The 25238-nt window shown below is 34.0% G+C and overlaps 2 protein-coding genes across 5 annotated transcripts; both read right to left on the bottom strand.

Annotated features, from left to right (window-relative positions):
• Nucleotides 1-454: 454 nt before the first annotated feature.
• On the bottom strand, nucleotides 455-9740 carry LOC128211610 (uncharacterized). The gene is made up of 4 exons (XM_052916602.1): nucleotides 9611-9740; nucleotides 3541-3651; nucleotides 963-1054; nucleotides 455-643 (listed from the first exon to the last, which is right to left on the bottom strand). Exons 1-4 carry the CDS (start codon nucleotides 9738-9740, stop codon nucleotides 455-457), a joined length of 522 nt encoding a protein of 173 aa, XP_052772562.1.
• On the bottom strand, nucleotides 6829-24135 carry LOC128210337 (carbohydrate sulfotransferase 11-like). Of its 4 annotated transcripts, XM_052914621.1 has the most exons (5): nucleotides 24005-24135; nucleotides 22754-22840; nucleotides 21950-22539; nucleotides 11223-11287; nucleotides 6829-11008 (listed from the first exon to the last, which is right to left on the bottom strand). In XM_052914621.1, the coding sequence occupies exon 5, from the start codon at nucleotides 10982-10984 to the stop codon at nucleotides 9890-9892; it is 1095 nt and encodes a 364-aa protein (XP_052770581.1). In that variant the 5' UTR covers nucleotides 10985-11008; nucleotides 11223-11287; nucleotides 21950-22539; nucleotides 22754-22840; nucleotides 24005-24135; the 3' UTR covers nucleotides 6829-9889. The 4 variants fall into 4 exon arrangements, with proteins under 4 accessions (XP_052770581.1, XP_052770582.1, XP_052770580.1 ...); XM_052914622.1 differs by lacking the exons at nucleotides 21950-22539; nucleotides 22754-22840; nucleotides 24005-24135 and adding an exon at nucleotides 12892-12932; XM_052914620.1 differs by lacking the exons at nucleotides 21950-22539; nucleotides 22754-22840; nucleotides 24005-24135 and adding an exon at nucleotides 12439-12549.
• Nucleotides 24136-25238: the final 1103 nt, after the last annotated feature.

Here is a 25238-nt window from a genome sequence, read left to right as displayed (position 1 = left end):
TATAAAACAGAGTGGTTCATGCATTCTATTTGTAACCTTTTAGTACATATTTTATTTTTTGCGATGTTATTAAAAGAATGTTAAGCTTATTTTGCTAGTAGCGGATACACATTGTAAAAGACTATATATTGTCTTAAACACTTGTGTATAAGAAAAGAAAAAAAGGAAATATTCAATATTTCTATGTAGTTTGGTCGTCCAAAATGTATTAAACAATATATTCATTTCATCAAAACAGAAATAAATAGACCAGTAAATGGCTGTATTAATACAATTTGTCGCAACAAGAACCATTGTAGTTAATACTCTAAGATTCTCTTTTTATTCGTGATATTGCTGCCAAGAATATCACCTCTTAGTCTAACCATATTTGCGTTTGTATTCTCAATAGATGATGTTGCTTTTTAACGTACAGCTTAAACTTCTGGGTGCTTGAAATGAATTACATTTAACATTAATGAAAAGACATATACATGTTTTCACTGTAGTGCATTGTATGCTCACTTATATGTTTGCCATAAACAGTATATAGCAAAATGCTAAGTACTGATTGGTCGAATCGATGGCACTCACCAAACACATTTCCATATTTGTTACATGCTAAATACTTTTCTGGATTCAAATCCGGCACCATGCAGCCAAATTAGAGGGCGCATCGTACCCTAAGCCAAAAAATGCGATGGATAATAAACGGATTCATGTAATATATAACGAATCCATAAATATAATATTCATTACATACTCGTCTATATTGTTGCTGTTGTTTTGATTTCTTAGAGCGACTAGTTACGGCAAATAGCAGAGCAGCTTTGTTTTGTTATTGCTGAATGCATACACATGAATATAAAGGAAATATATTTGAAATACTTTAACGTTGATCTAATGTGAATCAATCAACGTTCGTCATAAAACTGCTTTAGGAAGTTATAACTCTTGTTCCAGTGACCTCGTGTTTAACTAACCTTACCCAGGCAGTAACCCCACATTAATTTGGAAGGGTGTGTGGTTAGGAGGTGCTTTTGAGCTTCTGGTTCTAATTCGTTAAGATCATTACCTTGTGTCACAAATGAGAGTTCATATTGAATTTGTGGTTTTTGGTTTGTCTATAAGTAGTTTATAAACATTACCTATTTGCATATTGCTGTTTGTAATAGATAATTATATATTTGTTTGCTTTAAGCGCTCGTGTCAAAGCACTTCATGAGCAATTTAAGATTTTGTTCAAGAACATTGCAATGAATCTGGTTCTTGAACAACATTTACTAGAAGATTGTAAGAAATATTTTTTTCTGGAACTTCAAGACAGCACTTCGTAAAATAGTCTACAATTTAATGCATTGCTAACAGTAATACCAAAATTATTAATATTTTCTATGGAATGTAATGAGCATATGTTTCATAAGAAAATATAATTAAATTTAATAGAAAAATACAATGAAATCATATATGATGTTGTCACTCATAAAAATAAAATAAAAATTAGGGGATATTTTCCATTTTGATGTGTTTTACTGATGGTGTTTGGGTCGAGAATTCGTTCCTAAAATAAACATAGATTTTTTTTATCGTTAAAATTATGATGCTTACTATCTTTGTGTTATTATTTTCTAAAAAGTTTTAATATTTCTCGAAATATTCAATGGCCAATCGTTCTTTCCCGGCAAAAGCAAGAAAGAAATCGAGTTGTGATACAGATTTTTATATGTTATTTTTTTTCATTTTACTGACCGTACCAAGGCGGTACCTAACAATCCTTGATAAACATACCTAGAGTTTTATAATGTTTATATGCACTATGTTGTTTGTGGAGTTTTGTGCTGTTGTTCCAGGTTTCTTGTTTGTGATTCTTTGTTTTGTGTTCTATCTCTTTGGCGTTTACCCCGTGCCATTAAAAGGGGTTTATGTTTAAAAGTTTTGGCTACTGAGCTTGTTTCGGTAGTAAGTCACATACAAATATGTACATAAACGAAGAATGTCACACTTTAATCATATTCTTTGAAATTTTAAGAATAAGAAATACCACAACGAAAACCTTGGTAATAAATAGTGTAATAAATGATGAAGGTCATATTGCTAGTAAAGCTTGATATACGAGTACTTATTTAACAAACGCCGCTTAGCATTAATTGCAACTAAACATTGAAAGTGTTTAATTTGTTATTGTATTCAATTGTAAATGTAACAGCTTAAAAATGCCAAAAATACTGAAAAGGTTGCATACCGGAATGTTCTAATCATTATACGCAGTAGGCGGCACATTAAACAAAATGACTCTATTTTTAAACTTTATGAATGTGAAACACATATAAAATTGTTCTCCTTCTTTTTAAGATTGTAAAACGCTATCGAGGTTGGTTAATAGGATAAACGAGCAAGCGCACATAAAGCCTAAAGATGTAAAGTAAGTTTAATGTTCAGCTAAGTAATGCATGCTACCAAATATAATAAAAATATCTTTCATATATGAATATTCCAGTATATACAGCCCGACGTAATGATTTTAACTTTTTACTATAATTTCGAGTCATTGATAAGCATAAGAAAAGGACAGCACAGACAATAGTTTTCTTTCCATATGTTGCAAACTACTTAAATAATGATATTCAGAGTTTATGGTGAAATCAAGTTAAATAAATTTATATTGGTTCCTCGGGTTCCTATTAAATAAGTATAAGTAATTAAATGTATTAACATTTAAAACTTTGTTTAAATGTTGTTTTGGTAAGGTTTGTGTATTTAAATGTAACCATTATACCTTTTCTATGTGAGTAGAAGTAAAGTAACGTTCGATATACAACACCACAAAACATATTAAAAAGTAAATTTAGATGTTCCAACTGTAGTCATAAGAAACAACAAGCACACATTGATAATACATGTTGAAAGAAGAAATTTATTGACAAAATCTGTAGACATTTGTGTGATTGAAGATGTGGGTGTCTCAATCTGCATTCTTAATACTGAAATTTTGTACTAAAAAAATTATGAAATTACATGGACCAGCCAAACAGAAAAAGAAGTAAGACAGACATACAACATACAAATACAAACATAGTCATATCGCTTTTACATCGAACTATATGTATAAGCAAATGCGAAGTTGACAATAATGCAAGCCATTTTAATTCGACAGCTGGGATTCGTGTCTAAAGATACTCTTTAGACATTCAAGCTTAAACAAGGCTATATTTTTAGAATCGGCGATATTGCTTTCTTGCAAATACGACGAGAAATTGTGTAACACAAATAATAAAACCTGATTTGTTTACGATTGAATGTAAAACAAGAACTCATTTAAGCAGGATCGAGCGACATTATATTCCACAATTGTTACAGACAGGTTGTCTTTAATTGAATTTCAATTAAAGCGAATACAAATACTAATATCATGAATGTTAGTGGTACCGTACTATACTACTTCAAACGTTTAATTTAAGCCGGGGTTCGCTGTGCAAACATAGACACTTACCTCGTCTACTTCCTTGACAGATAGACCTAAATTAAAGAAATAAAGCATCCAGTTTCTATTCAAGCGTTATCGTAGGTTGTTAAAGTTGTGCAACATTTTAATCATCTCTTGAAAATGATTTGAAGATGCACCGATTATAAACACGGGTAGGTCATCTGATTTTCCCGAAGTCCATTCCTTCGCTGAAAGTAACAAGTTAGAAAGTTATTTTCATATGCTTTTGTTGTCTCTGCCCTAGCTAAAAATGTTCTCTGTGCTTCTAGGCGTTTACAGTGTGAAATATCTGCAATCAACATTTGAAATTCAATTTGTTTGGATACAAACCACCATTTTATATAGACAGTTATTTACATTGGGCACCACTGAATCATGAAAATGAGAACAAGAAAAGCTTGTCATACATTGTTCATTTAAAGCTCGTGCATGCCGGCGAGCAAATTGTACATGTTTTGGGCGGTATTTGACCTCCGTTAACCAATGAAAATTCAATACTGAAACCTCCGAAGTACGTTTTTTATGCGTTAAAATAGTACTGCATTTAATATATTTTATATTCTGTGCAATAAAGTGTGTAGCAAAAAGTTTTTTGTCATTGAAGCAGTTATACATCCGACGAATTCACTAAGTGTCGCTGAAACTAAATGCTTATGAAATCGAACTTGAATATATTAATCCGCATTTCACGCTACAATGAACATGATGAAGATTTCAAGCGAGCATTGGACGCCATTTTGTTTATATGGAACTGGAGCCATAACAAATCCTTCTTACAGTTTGGAAGCAGAGGAAATAATTCTGATTAGATTATGTATAGGTGAGTTTATCTGAGATACATGTTATTAATTTATATTGAATTACATACTTTGAAAACTTTTATCTATCTTCGCGTTCTAATCGAGGTACGGGTTTTCCTGGAATTACGGACATTCGTACCAGTAACCAGTACACTATCGTTTCAGGATCATTCTCCGATAATTCGGCCGGAAAGAATGGTAAGATATGACAGTGGTACGATATTGAATTGGTACGAACTCTCCGGTTTAGTGTCGGTTTAATAACGTTTGTTTGGGATATTAAGCTGCTAAAACTGTTAAAGAAGATCATTAAGTAGGTGAAATAATTGTGGATGTCATGCCGACGGTTGAGGCCATTTTGAATATTCTGAACGATCTGCATTATGACACACGCAACACAAAAAACAAACCAGGAACGTTACTTAGGCTAATCTTTTTAAATATGTGAGTCACAATGCTGTTCTTTTTTAAGATTGAATGAATTAGTGAATAGAATAAATGAACAGTAATTGGTCTAGTTGACATTTCTATAGCTATGTTGAAATAAATATACATAATTTGGTAAAACTAACTTCATATTTCTATTTTTTGGGATATCATTTTATCTATACTGAAAACTGAATAACGTAATTATTAAGATGTTCTATGCGTAGATTATATTAAGCTATTCTTTGTGATTTTTATGTGCGGGAAAGGCATATTATTAATATCAATTACTCCATGCCTGTTTTTAACTACTGCTGATAGTGGTAGATATGAGGAGCGCGTGAAATGCTTATACTTATACTTAACAATGGTAAGATGTCTTTATCAACACTTTTAATTGTCCAGCCATATCATTCTATAATCCAATCTACTGTTCTATTAAGCATTACATTGTTTATATCATTTAATGTTTCAACTGTATTGCTCCTATTATTAAACCGTTTAGCCTTTGATTGAAAGTAACCAACTTGTTCTTTATCTTCTTTTGGTTTAATAAATGTAGATTAAGTGTTATTTTTAATTTTATACCATGCTGCTGGTGCTTTTTTACTATTTAAAACAATAGAATGCGGCTTTACAGTTGTCTCCGGGAGTATATTGCGATCGTGAAATTTCAATATATAAGCTTCATGTTCAGGCATTTTTATTATCTAAGATACTTGTATCGGTGTTGAAATCACCTTGCCTGCAATAACATTTTAAAAAAGATAATATTCAGAATAAAACTGTAATAATTTCGTTATTATTATTATTTATAACTCTAACTTTGACAAAAAATATATATGTTAATGTAAATGTACCTTAATATATATATCAAGTAATGCGGAAACATGAACAAAAAATGTATAAAAATGAGGTCATCTTATTTCTCCTATTGAAAAAAGGAATAATGCTTCCGCAATCTAAGAATTTTATTTTCAAATTATGGTTATTTACACAAAACCTTTACAGTCAAATGACCTTCAGAAAACTAGAGTTAAGTTGAATGATGTGATACGTACAGAAGAAAAAAAAGCAGGGAAAAGGATTTTTATTTTCGCACCGAAATATTGCATTGTGGCGCCAATCCTGTTTTTTTTCCTAATATCTTAAAGGCATTTAATGGTAATATGTTATGCTCATTTTAATAACATTTGCTCAATATTAATATCTTTGCCGGCAACACACGCACTTTCTTTTCTGTAAGATCATTTGTTTCTTTTAATTACAAGAACGGGTATCGGACTATATACCCCTTTTCAAAGAAATATATTGATAAAATCTATGAATTTAAGAACCTCACTATCTGGTGCAATACATTTTATTCCCTTCATATTCTGTAAATATTGTCTGGATTTTCTCTTAAATTTATATGAGAAAACTACAGAAACAAGCTTAGTTGCCAAACTTTTATACAAAAAAACGTTTAATGGCACATGGTTAACGCAAAAGACACTGAACAATGGAACAACAGCACAAAACTGAACAAACAACACAATTCATATATAATGTATATAAAAAACTAGGTCTGTTTATTAAGGATTGTAAGTTGCCGTCTTGGAACGGTCAGTAAAATGTAAATTTACTGGGGATTTAACCCAGTTTGCGTGCACAACCTCACTCTTATCCCAGCAACCCAGAATAAAGTATAAAAACCTAAAAGCTATACTTAAGTATAAATCAACTGGAAGAAACTTAATAATAAAACAAATAATAATAATAATAATAATAATAATAATAATAATAATAATAATAATAATAATAATAGCGATACACTGAAATAAGCGCCGGTGGCACTATTTCCAAGATCTCTGTTTGTACATTCGCAGCTCATTTTAATAACATTTGCTCAATATTATTTCTTTTGCCTGCAATACACACACTTTATTTTCTGTAAGATCATTTTTTTCTTTAAATTACAAGAACGGGTATCGGACTATATACCCCTCTTCAAATAAATGTATTGATAAAATCTATGAATTTAAGAACCTCACTATCTAGTGCAATACATTTTATTTCCTTCATATTCCTGTAAATATAGTCTGGATTTTCTCTTCAATTTATATGAGAAAACTACAGAAACAAGCTAAGGAGCAGACGTTTAAACAAACAAAAAACGTTTAATGGCACAGGGTTAACGCCAAAGACACTGAACAATGGAACAACAACACAAAACTGAACAAACAACACAATTCATTTATAATATATATAAAAAAAACTAGGTCTGTTTATTAAGGATTGTAAGTTGCCGCCTTGGAACGGTCAGTAAAATGTAAATTTACTGGGGATTTAACCCAGTTTGCGTGCACAACCTCACTCTTATCCCAGCAACCCAGAATAAAATATAATAACCTAAAAGGTAAACTTAAGTATAAATTAACTTGAGGAAACTTAATAATAAAACAAATAATAATAATAATAATAATAATAATAATAATAATAATAATAATAAACTAATAGTTAACACCTAATACTTTAATGATTAGGAATCCAAACTCTCTCTGTAGAAGTGGGAATACAATTCAGAGTACTTAATGCAAAACCTTATCAAAGATACGATGCATGTTTGTTTGAAACTATAAGCATTACACACAGTCTGCTTTAGGAAAAAAAGGATTGAAATTACATTACATAGAGTTTCACAATAAAAAGAATCAATGCAATTAAACTGGGAACAAAGAAATTATTATTAAAATTGGTAACGACATGTATGAGCTAAACGTTTTAAAAGAAAGAAACATCACACGCTGAAACATTCCCAGCAAGCTAAACAAAGTTTTAAATATAACACGAATCTGCATTTTTTTATTAAATCAAAGGACTGAATGTTTAGTTATGTAAGGACAATATATTGAAACTTATAATATTTTGTATGAGGAATTCATCATCAAAAACAAGAAGGCAAGTACTCTTCAAAGTTTTCCCGTTATATCCACGTTTTAAATAAAATCCGAGCAATTCATTGAGCCTATCTGCCAACTAACTACTGAAAACATTTTAAATTTTACGAAATTTCTAGTAAACATCAGCGAAAAAGTCGGGATGAGCAATACTACCAGCAACTAGCGAGTTAAGACTACAATTGTACTTTGAGATAAAATGATAATGACCATTAACAAATTTTGAGAAAGTCTTCTTTTATTTATGATATCTGAAAGCCTGTTTTAAAAGTTTTTCCGTCATAAGTTTGCTGTGAGAGCTGAAGTGTTTGAAATTTGTAGATATTCTAGCGAATCTTATCAACTCTGCAATAACAACACCATATGATGGTAAACTATGAACATCTCCATTTGAAGAAGGGTAATTAATTATTTTGAAATTAAAATCACCACGTTGATCCTCAGGCTTAATATTGATTTATCTTGCCTTACTTCGAATTGCAGATGTAAATAGGATGCTTTTAAATTGGATATATTCGATTTAATAAGTTGCAGTTGTGAAGGATATATCGATTTGATATTATCTGTAAATACCGGATGATCCAAACTAAGATTATCATCATTATATCTAAAAGGGTTATTGAATTATCAACATTGCAAAACCTCCAGATTTAGCTATTTTCAACAAATAGTCAGTATAAAAAGTGGTCTGCAAGTAAAGGTGCATAGTAAGCACCCATTGGAATCCCTTTTGTTTAGTTATATAAACATTTTCCGATTTTTAGTAAAGAATTATTCAGTTCAAAATGCAATACTTCAATGACATTTGTGCATGTCCAATATATATATTTATCAGAGCGATCATTGGTAAAGAAAGTTTTTTATTAATAACTACCGTATTTTTATTTGTTCTTTTTTCATCGCCGCTCAAGTTACTGTTTAATGTTCTGTTAGTAAAAGCTACAGTCAATATCACAGTATTGTGTTTTATCATTTCTCCGATCTGTTATAATGCTTACATATTACTTTTAGCATTTAATTTATGTTGTATATATTCATTTAGTTTATTTCTTGATATTTATATTGTACCGGTAATACCTACTATAGACGGGAAATATCAAGATGGCGACAATTTCTTATGGAAACTCTTTGTAAGTATTAAAGACAATTCGTTCAGTTTAATGGTTGGTTGTTTCCAAAACAAATGTTCTTACGTTATTGTGGATGAAGTATGACGATAAGATAAACATGATTTATTGGACATTGTTCAGTATATCTTAGAACTGAATTATCATAACAAATGAAGGCACGGTGCAAGGTGCGAAAATATGCATTTGGAAATATTACACAGTATCCGTGTATTATTTGAATAGCCAGGTTAAGAATCAAACGATCTGATTTTAATTTTGCATGATTGGACTATTGATCAATGTTAATTGTATTCTACATGTATTAAATTGAGAATATTCATTAAGTTTGACACGTTTTAAACGTCAGCATATTAACATATTGTTGGGTATAAATATATATGTGTGTGTGTGTGCCTTCCTAAAACTTAAACATTAAGTTCAGCCTGAAACAATTATTTATTGTATTGCAAGTTACTCTCCTTTCGCTGTATCTTACTACATGTACATAATACTCATCGCCAACCATACGAATGTATTAATCATTAAGCATTTCGACACTTTCAAAAGTATATTTAAGAGTGTTCGCTTGATAAATGATACTAAAACAAATATGAATATGTATATTTTTATGAAAAAGCTATGAATTAGTTTGATATTCATCCAACGAATAACGAGGAGGACCTTCCTTATACCATTCACTTTCTAATAAGTGTACTGCAAAGCATGCATTTATATTGCATTTTTCGCATAAAGCTTTAAATGGTTATGCAATCGCAGAACTCGTCGGCATGAACTGAATCCAATTGCATTCCAAGGCAATAGTGACCCATTCGATAAAATGGTAAAATTAACTTGTTTTATTTCACTACTTACAGTCGGGTGTATTTTTATTTCCGAGATTTTTTGATAATCTGCCGAGTACTGAAACGAAACCGTCTAGCTTGTCCCGGCAATCAACCCACACACTGTTGCGTATTTTTTGAACGCTTTTAAGCATTTTCATTTCCTGTCATTATCCATTTACTTCCGGTATGACGTACGATTACAGTATTTTTATTATCGCACAGGTGTGCCATAACAAGAACGCAGATATCTTGACGACTTCTGCCTAATGTAAGTTAAGATATTTATATTAACACAGTTGTTATAGTGTTATACATCTTTCAAAATATTTTTGTCATATCCAAACAACTCAAAATCAAATTTGTACACCTCTCGTATAGAGTCTATGATTTCCTTAGGGATACTTCTATAAATATTTAACATCATATCGCGTTTTTGATTTCCAATATCAAACTTGTGGTCATATTTGTGTTCCATTGCCCACATTACATGTTTTAGAAATACTTCTTTCGGATGTTCAGCAAGGTTTTCTGATTGCATCTTTTTTATTGGAATATTGATTAATCTGTGGATGTATCCATTATATTGAAAGGATTTCCAAAGCCGCTTTGCAATATCTTCATTGTCAAAGCAACCTTTCGGTATATTTTGTTTCAAATCAAAGTTATACTTGACCAACATCTTTACTTCTTCAACATCCCTCGAGAATTTTGACTCGGTCGTATTAATTAAATTATCTAGCCCAAATGTATGTAAAATTAAATGCGAATCATTACCAAATGTTTCAACTTTGCCAATGATTGAATATGCCACTAAACAAGGATTACATAGTTTGTAAACTGGCTGCCAATGTTCATTCATGTTTTGGGGGGAGGACTTTACTATGTATTGTAAAAATTCCAAAAACGTAACGTCATTTGCACATTTTTTTTGCTCATGCGTAGCATTTGGTCGGATCTTTTTTATTACGGCATGTGCGTCCCATCTCCAAAAATCTGGCAAAAGAAATTTGTCAATGTACGCGGACCATAACCGACTGTACGGTTCTCTTGTAAACATAAAGGATTGACCCTTTGACATTTCACCTCGAACCATTGCACTGTTCATACCAACGCGCCTAACATGCTTCAACTTTGCATCATGTACATACTGGCGATCGATGTCTCCTGGCTTACTTATCTTAAGACTTTTGTCATAATCTCCAGCAATAAAACGCATAATTTTCTTCCAGTGTGTACAACCAATTTTTGGTGTTGAGCAATAGTGAATGTCATGTTTAACACTTGACCAAACATGGCCTGTGGGCTCAAGTTGTTCCCATAGATCTACATTGATGTATTTGGCACACACATATCGAACTGTTTTCAGTCGCTCATGTACATCTTTCTCCGCATAGCTGTACATCGCTGCTTTATCCTCGTTTATTCCCTGACATAAAAATATAACATATGACAAACTTATGTACTAATGTACTATTTTGCAAGGTGCTGCAGTGTTATCTGTTAATAAAACAATGGTAAGTTCAGGAGTATTTGCGCTTCTAAAGAATTATGACATGATGCCTACACTATTAGAATATCATAAATCCAGACGAAGGCAACGATAAGACCATACCCACGATATATTTTATGGTATAATTTACCGATCGCAATGTCTCATTCCTTTGGTGCCCTGGTTCCTGTCCGGTCCCTATTTGTTTGAATGTTCCTGAAATAGATATACATATACGAAAAATAGTTCATTATTGCAATTATCGTCTTGGAGCAGTTATAAAAGAAATTTATTTTGTTTGCGAGAACGCAACCTAGTTCTTAATTAATATCCATTCTGAAGCAATAATGAATATACCGTAATTGAGGCGAACACTTAATAACTATACATAGCAGGCTTAAACTAAAAGGTTATTATTAATAAATGATATCAGAAATAAGATTCAACACTAGTTCAGTACGCTTTTGCATATTTTATTGCAGAAATAAATAAATAAAGACTAAAATGTATTTTTTATAGTTGCGATTCAAATGGTCCGCGCTGGTTCCGTAACGAAAATTAAAAGAAATACTTTGAAAGAAAATCTATATCTATGATATAAAATGTCTGGTATTGTCTAAAACAGCATCACGTTCAATAAACAGTTTAAGTTGGAAACAAAAAACCTCATTCTTTTGATTTCATTTTTTCCTTCTGTTTTACATTGGCTAAAATGAAAAGTAATGATTGTGAAAAAAAGTTTTACTTTAACAAATTGATTCGAAGCTTGTCTATTAATGGAGTAATGTGAAAACTTCATATGTGGATTTCTTTATAGAGAACCTTCATTTAAGACACTATGATTTTTATTTAAAAAAGGCCTTTCGCTTTTGTCAAGAAACTGTTACATAACATGTTAACGACAATAAATATTTCTGTCTGTCTGTCTGTCTGCTATAAAGAAAAAGACTGGACTTTATTGACATGTGACAACATTGCCATTCGCTGCATTATCGTATGCTATTAAATTTAATAGAACTAAATCAAATAAATCTAACTTGTTCTCTTTAACCACAGACAAATGCCAGAAATAATATACTAGTCCTATAATTGCGCAATATAGGATTCTCTCTCAGAAGTTCGTTTCATGTCAAACAAAAGCATTCCTTGAATCCGTTTTCTTTAATAAGGGTTGTTGGAAACAGAAACACGTTTATATATGCCTGAGATTTTGTTATGCCTGATAAAACAGATATTAACAAAATTAAAATGTATATGTTTTTTTTTTATCTTTTTTAGACATAATTCTGCATTTAAGCGATTTTATTATTTGAAAAGAACTACGCTTCCATACGAAAATATTTGTATTTATGTGCAAAAAAACTTACCTTCAAAATAATATAGCAACAGCAAGATCGCACATAAATAAATAATCCCGTTATATTTTACTTTTGAAGATAATTGTGACATATTGAAAAATTCTTCCTCTATCAACAATAGTCGCGTCAATCGTATAAAGAAATATGACTCTATACGTATGCAAGACAAACTATCTTATTAAAGCTTACGATATTTATAAGAAATCTTTGAAAAGTACCGAATGTTAATACACATTAAAATTAATCATTTTAAACATTTGATAAAACAATATTTTCATACATAGGTTATGAAATATACTAAGTTATATTCATAGCTTTTCCAATTTAATGCTTTAACAGTATATCAAGATTCTGTTCCAATCCGGTTAAATGTTTTGTTTACAGGGGATGCAATATAAAAATATATCAAAATAAAGCACATTGAACATATAATTTTACAGTGCATAAGATTCAGTGTCTCACGTGATGCTTAGTTTAATCCTGATTGTCTATAAATGATTGTGAGAAAAAAAAACATTATAATAGAATAATATAAGTTACTCTCGTTGTCAAATTTCATGTAAAGCTAAAGTATCAAAGTAATCGTATATTTGGTCATTATGTGTTGTTTTGCATTGTTTTTGTCTCTAATTTAAGTAAATGCTTGTCCTTAGGGTTATGGTTACGGGTATTTAGGTGATAAAAATGTCAGCGATTCTTAAGTCGCTCCTCCGAACTTGTTCATCGATTGGAAAACAACACATCTTTGGGTATATAAAACAACACAATGTCTACAACTAGCAAATAGTTTATTTCAAAGTGTTCTTGTTCTAGAATGTGAACCATTTAGCATATTATGTTTGGATTACATAAAAACAAATCGCATAACATCAAATTGCTGTTAAGGGCCACCTAGTGTAGATGCCATCACGTTTCCGGGTCGAACCAGAGGAGCACTGCTTCGGCAGGGGCTCTTGTTCGGCCGGGCTCGAACCCGAAACCCGCGGACCACACTAAGGGTTCGTGTATTGTAGTCGCTCAAATTTATCCCCGGACCCGGCCGCTGGTCTCGACGAGGCGAGATTGAAAATGCAGTCTTTCCCAATACTTTGGTCCGCCACTCGGTGACAAACCTGGCCGAGACCGGGCGAAACTGTGCTTGCTCCTATCTCCGTCATCTGAAGTCAGATCGGGGCAAACGAGGTACCGTTGAAAAAACCACGTCCACAGCCGTCGTGTATGCGAGTCTAACCTGGGGATCAGGGCCACAGCACGGTCCCTTAGTCCCTTCCAGCCGGGCTCGAGCCCGGGACCTGCAAATGGATCCGTACCTGGACAAACGTGACACTGTTTTACAGGTCTCATCGATACCTTTACAATGGTACCTATATCGACCCGCGGGTTAGCGAATGGCTTCCGTCCAAAGTTCTCCCCGAGCTCGCCTGCTTTCCATGACGAGGCGAGATCGAAAATACGGTCTTTTCTCTGTGCTTTTGACTGCTTCTCGACGAGCTGCCTGGCCAAGCACGGGCGAAACTCTGCCTGCCAGTATCTCCGCCGTCTGAAGTCAGATCGGGGCGAACGAGGTACCGTTGGAAAGGTCTCGACAAGCCACGCCCAAATCCGTCGCGTATGCGAATCCAACCTGGGGCCACAGCTCGGGCCCTTCCAGCCGGGCTTGAGCCCACGACCTGCAAATGGACCCGTACCGGCTCGCGAGTCTAACGTCGAGAACACCGGCATCCCGGGCTTTGTTTGCCTCGCGGACCACCTACCACCTTCCCCTGGCCAGGTCTGCTGCTCCGCCGGTTGCTCGCCTACTATCGTGCGGGCCCCCACGCCTCACGAGCAAGGGGACGACGCGACAGTAATACTGGTGATGGTAGTACTAGTCAGGCCGGGGACTCAATCGGCGGGCATATCTCCGGGACGTCCTGGCCGATCTCGACGTTCCAGGTACCGTTGGAAAGCTACTTTTGTTGGCTTTGTCGCCGTTTTGTAGTCGCGGAGACTCGACGTCGAGCAGAGGTGTCCCGCGCTAGGAGACGACACGATAGTACTAGTAGTGGTGGTCAGGCCGGGGACTCTAGCGGCGGTTGCGAGCCGGCAAATAGCGCGGAAGACTCGGCCGAGCAGAGAAGGCAGGCCGGCAAGAATCGCTTTAAGCCGGCCAGGGCTAGAGTGTTTTGCGGCGAAGTCCTTGCGATGGTCTTCGTCCGCGCATATCTCCGGGACGCCCTGCCCGATCTCGACGTTACAGGTACCGTTAAAAAGCTTTTGGTCTTGGCCGGGTCTCCGTGATTTCGACGCGGCGATCTACCGGCAAGCAGAGGTGTCCCAGGCTAGGGAACGACGCGATAGTAATATTATTGGTGGTTGTACTTGCAGATATGGTCATGTCGTGCTCCCTCGCGGCGGCGACCAGCGCCTAAGGTTCGGCCGAGCTAAGGGGACGGCTCGACTTGCGATAATAGTAGAAAAGAAGTTAAAGTGGAACTGCCCGACCCACAACCAAGTTGTCATTCTATAGCTGTGTGGGGACGTTTTGAAGCCCGTGAGAGGCGAGCACATCCACACCCTAGCCTTAGTCGGTAGCTCGGGAAGTCTTCTCGCGGCGCCGCCGGCGAGCTAGGGGACGCGCTAGTAGTAGTAGTAGTAGTAGTAGTAGTAGTAGTAGTAGTAGTAGTAGTAGTGGTGCTAATAGTAGATGTGATCGGGCGGCGTTTGCGAGCAGGTGAAAAGCACGGAAAGCTACTGGTCTTGGCCGGGTCTCCGTATTGTAGTCGCGGCGACTCGACGGCGAGCAGAGATGTCTCGAGCTAGGGGACGACGCGATAGTACTAGTAGTGGTGGTGTAACTAGTAGATGTGGTCAGGCCCGGGACTCTAACGGCGGTTGCGAGCCAGGAATAGCGCGGAAGACTCGGCCGAGCCGAGGAGGCAGGCCGGCGAGAAGCGCTGTTCGCCGGTGTGGGCTAGAGAGTTTGGCGACCAAGGCCGCGGTTGTGAGCAGGCGAATAGCGCGGTAAGGTACTGGACTGGGCGGGGTCTCCGTACTGTAGTCGCGGCGACTCGACGGCGAGCAGAGATGTCCCGGGCTAGGGGACGACGCGATAGTACTAGAAGTGGTGGTGGTACTAGTAGATGTGGTCAGGCCGGGGACTCCAACGGCGGTTGCGAGACGGCGAATAGTGCAGAGGGGACAGGCCAGCGAGAAGCGCTGTTCACCGGTCAGGGCGAGTCAGAGAGTCTGGCGACCAAGGCCTTGCGATGGTCTTCGTCCGCTCATATCTTCGGGACGCCCTGGCCGATCTCGACGTTAAAGGTACCGTTAAAAGGCTGCCGTTATTAGCTCGGTCCCCGTGCTATAGCCGCCGGCCAGCAGAGGTTATCCGGGCGGTACTGGCCAAGGCAGTCGATGAACTTGCAGTCTAGGCTTGTCCGGGAGCCAGGCCAGGCCCAGCGTTCGCCGGCGGTAGCTCGGGCAAGGCGAGCAAGCAGACCCACAGAGACACGGCCTGTGAAGCCGGAGCCTGGGTAGGTATTTTGGCCGCCGCCGCTCGCTGTTTACGGCGGCAACGAGCAGGCAAATTCGCCGCGGGTTCTACAGCCGGGAATATTTGCGGGCGAGGAAGGCCACGGCATGTATGTGAAACAAATGAGAGAAAAAGTAAGAGCTAACTAGACCGACCCACATTCGGGTGGCATTCGGGTGGCACATTCGCCTGTTGGGAACCACAACATATTGATATTCTAAAGACTTGAAAAAATATCAAACTGTTTCTCCGTGTGTACGTAAACGACAACAGGTCAACATGCGCTTTTTAGCCTTATAAAATATTTATATCATTTTAAAGTGCTTATTTTTTCTTATTAGGCGAGATATAATATCAAAACTTACCACTTTATTAGATATTTATACTATTAAGAAAGTACAAGCATTAAAAATATTACCAGAATGTTCGTATGTCTGTACGTGGCAGATAATCGCTAGTTTAAGCCTTATAAAACATTTATATGATGTTTAAGTGCTTATTTTTTTCTTACTAGTCTTTATTTTAAACAATATAAAGCGTATATGCTTATCTGCTACATATTTTGATAGCAATTGGGGTCTCATACAGAGGAGATTTTTTAACTATATGTTTATATAGAAATAGTTAGGGTTACAAAACTGTGAATATGCAGTCCGACAAAAAATCAATTTTATGCTTATTAGGGCCGTATCTCAGGGCTGTGTTTGATATATAATACGTAAATCAATTAGATATGCATGTATTTGTATCAATATGATTAAAAAAACAAATGGTTAGGGGTTTTATTACTGTCCAAATGTCGGACTGCATATTCCCGATTTCATTACCCCAAGTATTTCAATATAGACATACGCAAAGTCAAAATTGATCATTGAATATCTGTTGGTTTCAAGAAAAGTTCATACATCACTACGTATGTAGTGATTGACTGTTAAAAAGTATTTCAGACTTATCTTTGTCATTACATGTGTTATAACTAGTAAGCACCAGTCCAAATCAACATTTATTCCAAGTTTTTTACAAGATTAGTCACGGTTTAACAAAGTTATAAAACAAATTAAGTGGTAAGATGTACCGGTTTGATGAACAATTCATAAAAATTCATAGTAATTGAGAGATAAAAAATATTTTAACCTTATCCTTGTCATTGAATGTGATATAACTAGTAAGCAGTAGTTCCAATCAACATTAATTCCAAGTTTGAACCAGATTGGACATAGTTTAACAAAGTTAGGATATTTTTTTAAGTGTTAAAATATACCGGCTTGATTAAAAATTCATAAATTTCGATAGTAATTCAAAGAAAAAAAATATTTGAAACTTATCCAAGTTATTTTCAGTGTTACCTATAGTAAGAACTACATCCAATCAAGACATTTTCCAAGTTTTAACCAGATGGCACATAGTTTAACAAAGTAAGGTTTTTTTAAGTGTTAAGATATATTAGTTAAATATTTTCATAGTTATTCAAAGGAAACAAATATTTGAAACTTATTCAAGTTATAATCAGTGTTACTCAAAGTAAGAACTAGTTGTAATCAAGGTTTTTTCAAAGTTTTAACCAGATTAAACAAAGTTTAACAAAGTAAGGATTTTTTTAAGTGTTAATATGTACCAGTTTGATGACTAATTCATAAATCTTGATAGTTATTGAGAGATAAAAAAATATTTGAGACTTATCCTTGTCATTCAATGCGTTATAACTAGGAAGCGTTTGTTTCAATCAACATTTATGTCAAGTTATAACAAATAAGTGCTTAGATGTACCAATTTAATGCAAAATAATAAATCTTCATAGTTATGCAGAGTTAAAAATAATTCTGACTCATTGCTGTGTTGTAACCCGTAGGAGATACCATTTAAATGTATTAAAACATATGGTAGATGCTTATTTTCAAAGATATTGAGGTCTCATACAGAGTATTTTTTTACTATATGTCTAAAGTGAAAGAGTAAGGGTTTCAAAAATGGGAATTTGCCGTCCGGCGAAGAAAATCACTATTTATCACCGTTTTTTATGTGATATTTAATACGTAATTAAATAAGTATGCTATAATAAAGATATTGTTATACTTTCATTAGCCTTATGTTGAGTATTAAAGTATAAAACAACTTTTTTTCAGTTGGCACCAACTCTATTTTTATTTCGCGCACCTGCTTGTGTTTTGACCAAGATTGTGGCCAGGTTGTGGTTATTTCGGCCTATAATAGTTCGTAATAATAAGGAATAATAAAGGCATATTATTAATATCAATTACTCCTTGCCTGTTTTTTAACGACGGCTGATAGTGGTAGATATGAGCAGCGTGTGATATGCTTATACTTATACTTTACAATGGTAAGATGTGTTTATCAACACATTTAGTTGTCCAGCCAGATCATTCTATAATCTAATCTACTATTCTGTTAAGCAGTTCATTGTTTATATCATTTAATGTTTCAACTGCATTGCTCCCAGTATTAAACCGTTTAGCCTTTGATTGAAAGTAACCAACTTGTTCTTTATCTTCTTTTGGTTTAATAAATGTAGATTAAGTGTTATTTTTAATTTTATACCATGCTGCTGGTGCTTAATTTTACTATTTAAAACAATAGAATGCGGCTTTACAGTTGTCTCAAGGTGTATTTTGGGATCGTGAAAATTCAATATTGAAGCATTTTTATTATCTAAGATATTTGTATCGGTTTTGAAATCACCTTGCCTCCAATTACATTTAAAAAAAAGATAATATTCAGAATAAAACTGTAATAATTTCGTTATTATTATTATTTATTACTCCAACTTTGACAAAAAATATATATGTTAATGTAAATGTACCTTAATATATATCAAGTAATGCGGAAACATGAACAAAACATGTATAAAAATGAGGACATCGTATTTCTTCTACTGAAAAAAGGGAATGGTGCTTCCGCAATCTAAGAATGATGGTTATTTACCCAAAACCTTTACAGTTAAATCTCCTTTAGAATACTAGAGTTAAGTTAAATGATGTGATACTTACAGTAGAAAAAAGAAGGCAAAAGGATTTTTATTTTCGCACCAAAATATTGCATTTTGGTGCCAATCCTGTTTTTTCCTAATATTTGTAAGGCATTTAGGTAATATGTTATGCTGATCTTAATAACATTTGCTCACTATTAATTTCTTTGCCGGCAACACACACACTTTCTTTTCTGTAAGATCATTTGTTTTCTTTTAATTACAAGAACGGGTATCGGACTACATACCCCTTTTCAAAGAAATGAATTGATAAAATCTATGAATTTAGAACCCCACTATCTAGTGCAATACATTTTATTCCCTTCATATTCTGTAAATATAGTCTGGATTTTCTCTTATATTTATATAAGAAAACTACAGAAACAAGCTTAGTAGCCAAACGTTTAAACAAAATTACCGTTTAATGGCACAGGGTTAACGCCAAAGACACTGAACAATGGAACAACTACACAAAACTGAACAAACAACACAATTCATATATAATATATATATATATATATAAACTAGGTCTGTTTATTTAGGATTGTAAGTTGCCGCCTTGGAACGGTCAGTAAAATGTAAATGTACTGGGGATTTAACCCAGTTTGCGTGCACAACCTCACTCTTATCCCAGCAACCCAGAATAAAGTGTTAAAACCTAAAAGGTAAACTTAAGTATAAATTAACTTGAGGAAACTTAATAATTAAACAAATAATAATAATAAGAATAATAAAAATAATAATAATAATAATAATAATAATAATAATAATAATAATAATAATAATAATAATAATAATAAACTAATAGTTAAACACCTAATACTTTAATGATTAGGAATCCAAAATCTCTCTGTAGAAGTAGGAATACAATTCAGAGTACTTAATGCAAAACCTTATCAAAGATACGATGCATATTTGTTTGAAACTATAAGCATTACACACAGTCTGCTTTAGGAAAAAAGGGATTGAAATTATGTGATCATAGAATTTCATAATAAAAAGAATCAATGCAATTAACCTGGGAACAAAGAAATTATTATTAAAATTGATATCGACATGTATGAGCTAAACGTTTTAAAAGAAAGAAACATCACACGCTGAAACATTCCCAGCAAGCTAAACAAAGTTTTAAAGATAACATGAATCTGCATTTTTTTATTAAATCAAAAGACTGAATGTTTAGTTATGTAAGGACAATATATTGAAACTTATAATATTTTGTATGAGGAATTCATCATCAAAAACAAGAAGACAAGTACTCTTCAAAGCTTTCCCGTTATATCCACGTTTTAAATAAAATCCAACCAATTCATTGAGCCTATCTGCCCAACTAACTGCTGAAAACATTTTATATTTTACGAAATTTATTTTAAACATCCTTTGAGATAAAATGATAATGACCATTAACAAATTTTGAGAAAGTCTTCTTTTATTTATGATATCTGAAAGCCTGTTTTAAAAGTTTTTCCGTCATAAGTTTGCTGTGAGAGCTGAAGTGTTTGAAATTTGTAGATATTCTAGCGAATCTTATCAACTCTGCAATAACAACACCATATGATGGTAAACTATGAACATCTCCATTTGAAGAATGGTAAATAATTATTTTGAAATTAAAATCACCACGTTGATCCTCAGGCTTGATATTGATTTATCTTGCCTTACTTCGAATTGCAGATGTAAATAGGATGCTTTTATATTGGATATATTCGATTTTATAAGTTGCAGTTGTGAAGGATATATCGATTTGATATTATCTGTAAATACCGGATGATCCAAACTAAGATTATCATCATTATATCTAAAAGGGTTATTGAAATATCAACATTGCAAAACCTCCAGATTTAGCTATTTTCAACAAATAGTCAGTATAAAAAGTGGTCTGCAAGTAAAGGTGCATAGTAAGCACCCATTGGAATTCCTTTTGTTTAGTATATAAACATTTTCCGATTTTTAGTAAAGAATTATTCAGTTCAAAATAAAATACTTCAATGACATTTGTGCATGTCCAATATATATATTTATCAGAGCGATAATAATGCTTACATATTATTTTTAGCATTTAATTTATGCTGTACTTATTCATTTAGTTTATTTCTTGATATTTATATTGTACCGGTAATACCTACTATAGACGGGAAATATCAAGATGGCGACAATTTCTTATGGAAACTCTTTGTAAGTATTAAAGACAATTCGTTCAGTTTAATGGCTGGTTGTTTCCAAAACAAATGTTCTTACGTTATTGTGGATGAAGTATGACGATAAGATAAACATGATTTATTGGACATCGTTCAGTATATCTTAGAACTGAATTATCATAACAAATGAAGACACGGTACAAGGTGCGAGAATATGCATTCGGAAATATTACACAGTATCCGTGTATTATTTGAATAGCCAGGTTAAGAATCAAACGATCTGATTTTAATTTTGCATGATTGGACTATTGATCAATGTTTATTGCATTCTACATGTATTAAATTGAGAATATTCATTAAGTTTGAAACGTTTTAAACGTCAGCATATTAACATATTGTTGGGTATAAATATATATGCATGTGTGCCTTCCTAAAACTTAAACATTGAGTTCAGCCTGAAATAATTATTTATTGTATTGCAAGTTACTCTCCTTTCGCTGTATCTTACTACATGTACATAATACTCATCGCCAACCATACGAAGGTATTAACCATTAAGCATTTCGACACTTTCAAAAGTATATTTAAGAGTGTTCGCTTGATAAATGATACTAAAACAAATATGAATATGTATATTTTTATGAAAAAGCTATGAATCAGTTTAATATTTATCCATCGAATAACGAGGAGGACCTTTCTTATATCATTCAATTTCTAATAAGTGTACTGCAAAGCATGCATTTATATTGCATTTTTTGCATTAAGCTTTAAATGGTTATGCAACCGCAGAACTCGTCGGCATGAATTGAAACCAATTGCATTTCAAAGCAATAGTGACCCATTCGATAAAATGGTAAAATTGAGTTGTTTTATTTCACTACTTACAGTCGGGTGTATTTTTATTTTCGAGATTTTTTTGATAATCTGCCGAGTACTGAAACGAAACCGTCTAGCTTGTCCCGGCAATCAACCCACACACTGTTGCGTATGTTTAGAACGCTTTTAAGCATTTTCATTTCCTGTTAAGATCCATTTACTTCCGGTATGGCATACGATTACAGTATTTTTATTATCGCACAGGTGTGCCATAACAAGAACGCAGATATCTTGACGACTTCTGCCTAATGTAAGTTAAGATATTTATATTACCACAGTTGTTATAGTGTTATATATCTTTCAAAATATTTTTGTCATATCCAAACAACTCAAAATCAAATTTGTACACCTCTCGTATAGAGTCTATGATTTCCTTAGGGATACTTCTATAAATATTTAACATCATATCGCGTTTTTGATTTCCAATGTCAAACTTCTGGTCATGTTTATACACTTGACCAAACATGGCCTGTGGGCTCAATTTGTTCCCATAGATCTACATTGATGTATTTGGCACACACATATCGAACTGTTTTCAGTCGCTCATGTACATCTTTCTCCGCATAGCTGTACATCGCTGCTTTATCCTCGTTTATTCCCTGACATAAAAATATAACATATGACAAACTTATGTACTAATGTACTATTTTGTAAGGTGCTGCAGTGTTATCTGTTAATAAAACAATGGTAAGTTCAGGAGTATTTGCGCTTCTAAAGAATTATGACATGATGCCTACTGTATTAGAATATCATAAATACAGACGAATGCAACGATAAGATCATATCCACGATATATTTTATGGTGTAATTTACCGATCGCAATGTCTCATTCCATTGTTATCCTGGTTCCTGTCCGGGGGTATCCTGGTTCCTGTCCGGTCCCTATTTGTTTGAATATTCCTGAAATAGATATACATGTACGAAAATATTTCATTATTGCAATTATCGTCTTGGAGCAGTTATAAAACAAAGAAATTTATTTTATTTGCGAGAACGCAACCTAGTTCTTAATTAATATCCATTCTGAAGCAATAATGAATATACCGTAATTGAGGCGAACACTTAATAACTATACATAGCAGGCTTAAACTAAAAGGTTATTGTTAATAAATGATATCAGAAATAAGATTCAACACTAGTTCAGTACGCTTTTGCATATTCTATTGCAGAAAAAATAATACTAAAATGTTTTGTGTATAGTCGCTATTCAAATGGTCCGCGCTGGTTCCGTAACGAAAATTAAAAGAAATACTTTGAAAGAAAATCTATATCTATGATATAAAATGTCTGGTATTGTCTAAAACAGCATCACGTTCAATAAACAGTTTAAGTTGGAAGCAAATAACTTCATTCTTTTGATTTTCATTTTTTTCCTTCTGCTTTACATTGGCTAAAACGCAAAGTAATGATTATGGAAAAAAGTTTTACTTTAACAAATTCATTCGAAGCTTGTCTATTAATGGAGTAATGTGAAAACTTCATATGTAGATTTCTTTATAGAGAACCTTCATTTAAGACACTATGAAGTTTATTTTAAAAAAGGCCATTCGCTTTGACAAGAAACTGTTACATAACATGTTTTCGACAATAAACATTTCTGTCTGTCTGTCTGTATGTATGTCTGCTATAAAGAAAAAGACTGGACTTTATTGACATGTGACAACATTGCCATTCGCTGCATTATCGTACGCTATTAAATTTAATCGAACTAAATCAAATAAATCTAACTTGTTCTCTTGAACCACAGACAATAGCCAGAAATAATATACTAGTCCTATAGCTGCGCAATATAGGATTCTCTCTCAGAAGTCCTTCACATGTAAAACAAAAGCATTCCTTGAATCCGTTTTCTTGAATAAGGGTTTTTGGAAACAGAAACACGCTAATATATATGCCTGAGAATTTGTTATGCCTGATAAAACAGATATTAACAAAATTAAAATGTAAGTGTTTTTCATCTTTTTCAGACATTATTCTGCATTTAAGCGATTTTTTTTATTTTTTATTTGAAAAGAACTGCTCTTCCATACGAAGATATTTGTATTTCTGTGCAACAAAACTTACCTTTAAAATAATATAGCAACAGCAAGATCGCACATTAATAAATAATCCCGTTATATTTTAACTTTGAAGATAATTGTGACATATTGAAAAATTCTTCCTTTATCAACAAAAGACGCGTCAATCGTATAAAGAAATATAACTCTATACGTTTGCAAGACAAACTATCTTATTAAAGCTCACGATATTTATAAGAAATCTTTGAAAAGTCCCGAATGTATATACAGATTAAAATCAATCATTTTAAACATTTGATAAAACAATATTTTCATACATAGGTTATGAAATATACTAAGTAATATTCACAGCTTTTAGAACTTAATGCTTTAACAGTATATCAAGATTCTGTTCCAATCCGGTTAAATGTTTTGTTTACAGGGGATGCAATATAAAAATATATCAAAATAAAGCACATAAGAAATATAATTTTACAGTGCATAAGATTCAGTGTCTCACGTGATGCTTAGTTTAATCCTGATTGTCTATAAATGATTGTGAGAAAAAAACATTTTAAAAGAATAATATAAGTTACTCTCGTTGTCAAAGTTCATGTAAACCTAAAGTATCAAAGTAATCGTATATTTGGTCATTCTGTGTTGTTTTGCATTGTTTCTGTCTCTAATTTAAGTAAATGCTAGTCCTTAGGGTTATGGTAACGGGTATTTAGGTGATGAAAAAAACTGTCAACGATCTTGTTCATCGATTGGAAAACAACACATGTTTGGGTATATAAAACAACACACTATCTACAACTAGGAAATAACTAATTTCAAAGTGTTCTTGTTCTAGAATGTGAACCATTTAGCATATTATGTTTTGATTACATAAAAACAAATCGCATAACATCAAATTGCTCTTAAGTGTAGTTGCCGTCGCGTTTCCGGGTCGAACCAGATGAGCACGGCTTCGGCAGGGGCTCTTGTTCCCGCCCCGCCGGGCTCGAACCCGAAACCCGCGGACCACACTCCGGGTTCGTGTATTGTGGTCGCTCAAATATATCCCCGACCCGGCCGCTGGTCTCGACGAAGCGAGATTGAAAATGCAGTTTTTTCCCAATACTTTGGTCTGCCGCTCGATGAGAAACCTGGCCAAGACCGGGCGAAACTTTGCTTCTCCTATCTCCGCCGTCTGAAGCCAGATCGGGGCGAACGAGGTACCGTTGGAAAATATTCGACAAACCACGTCGCCAGCCGTTGCGTAAGCGCGGCGACAAAGATTGCGGCTGCGAACATATGAT

The sequence above is a fragment of the Mya arenaria genome, chromosome 12 (genome assembly GCF_026914265.1).
Source record: "Mya arenaria isolate MELC-2E11 chromosome 12, ASM2691426v1".
NCBI lineage: Eukaryota > Metazoa > Mollusca > Bivalvia > Myida > Myidae > Mya > Mya arenaria.
The sequence above is the reverse complement of the archived record's forward strand: the minus strand, read 5'-3'. Positions and strand labels throughout refer to the sequence as shown.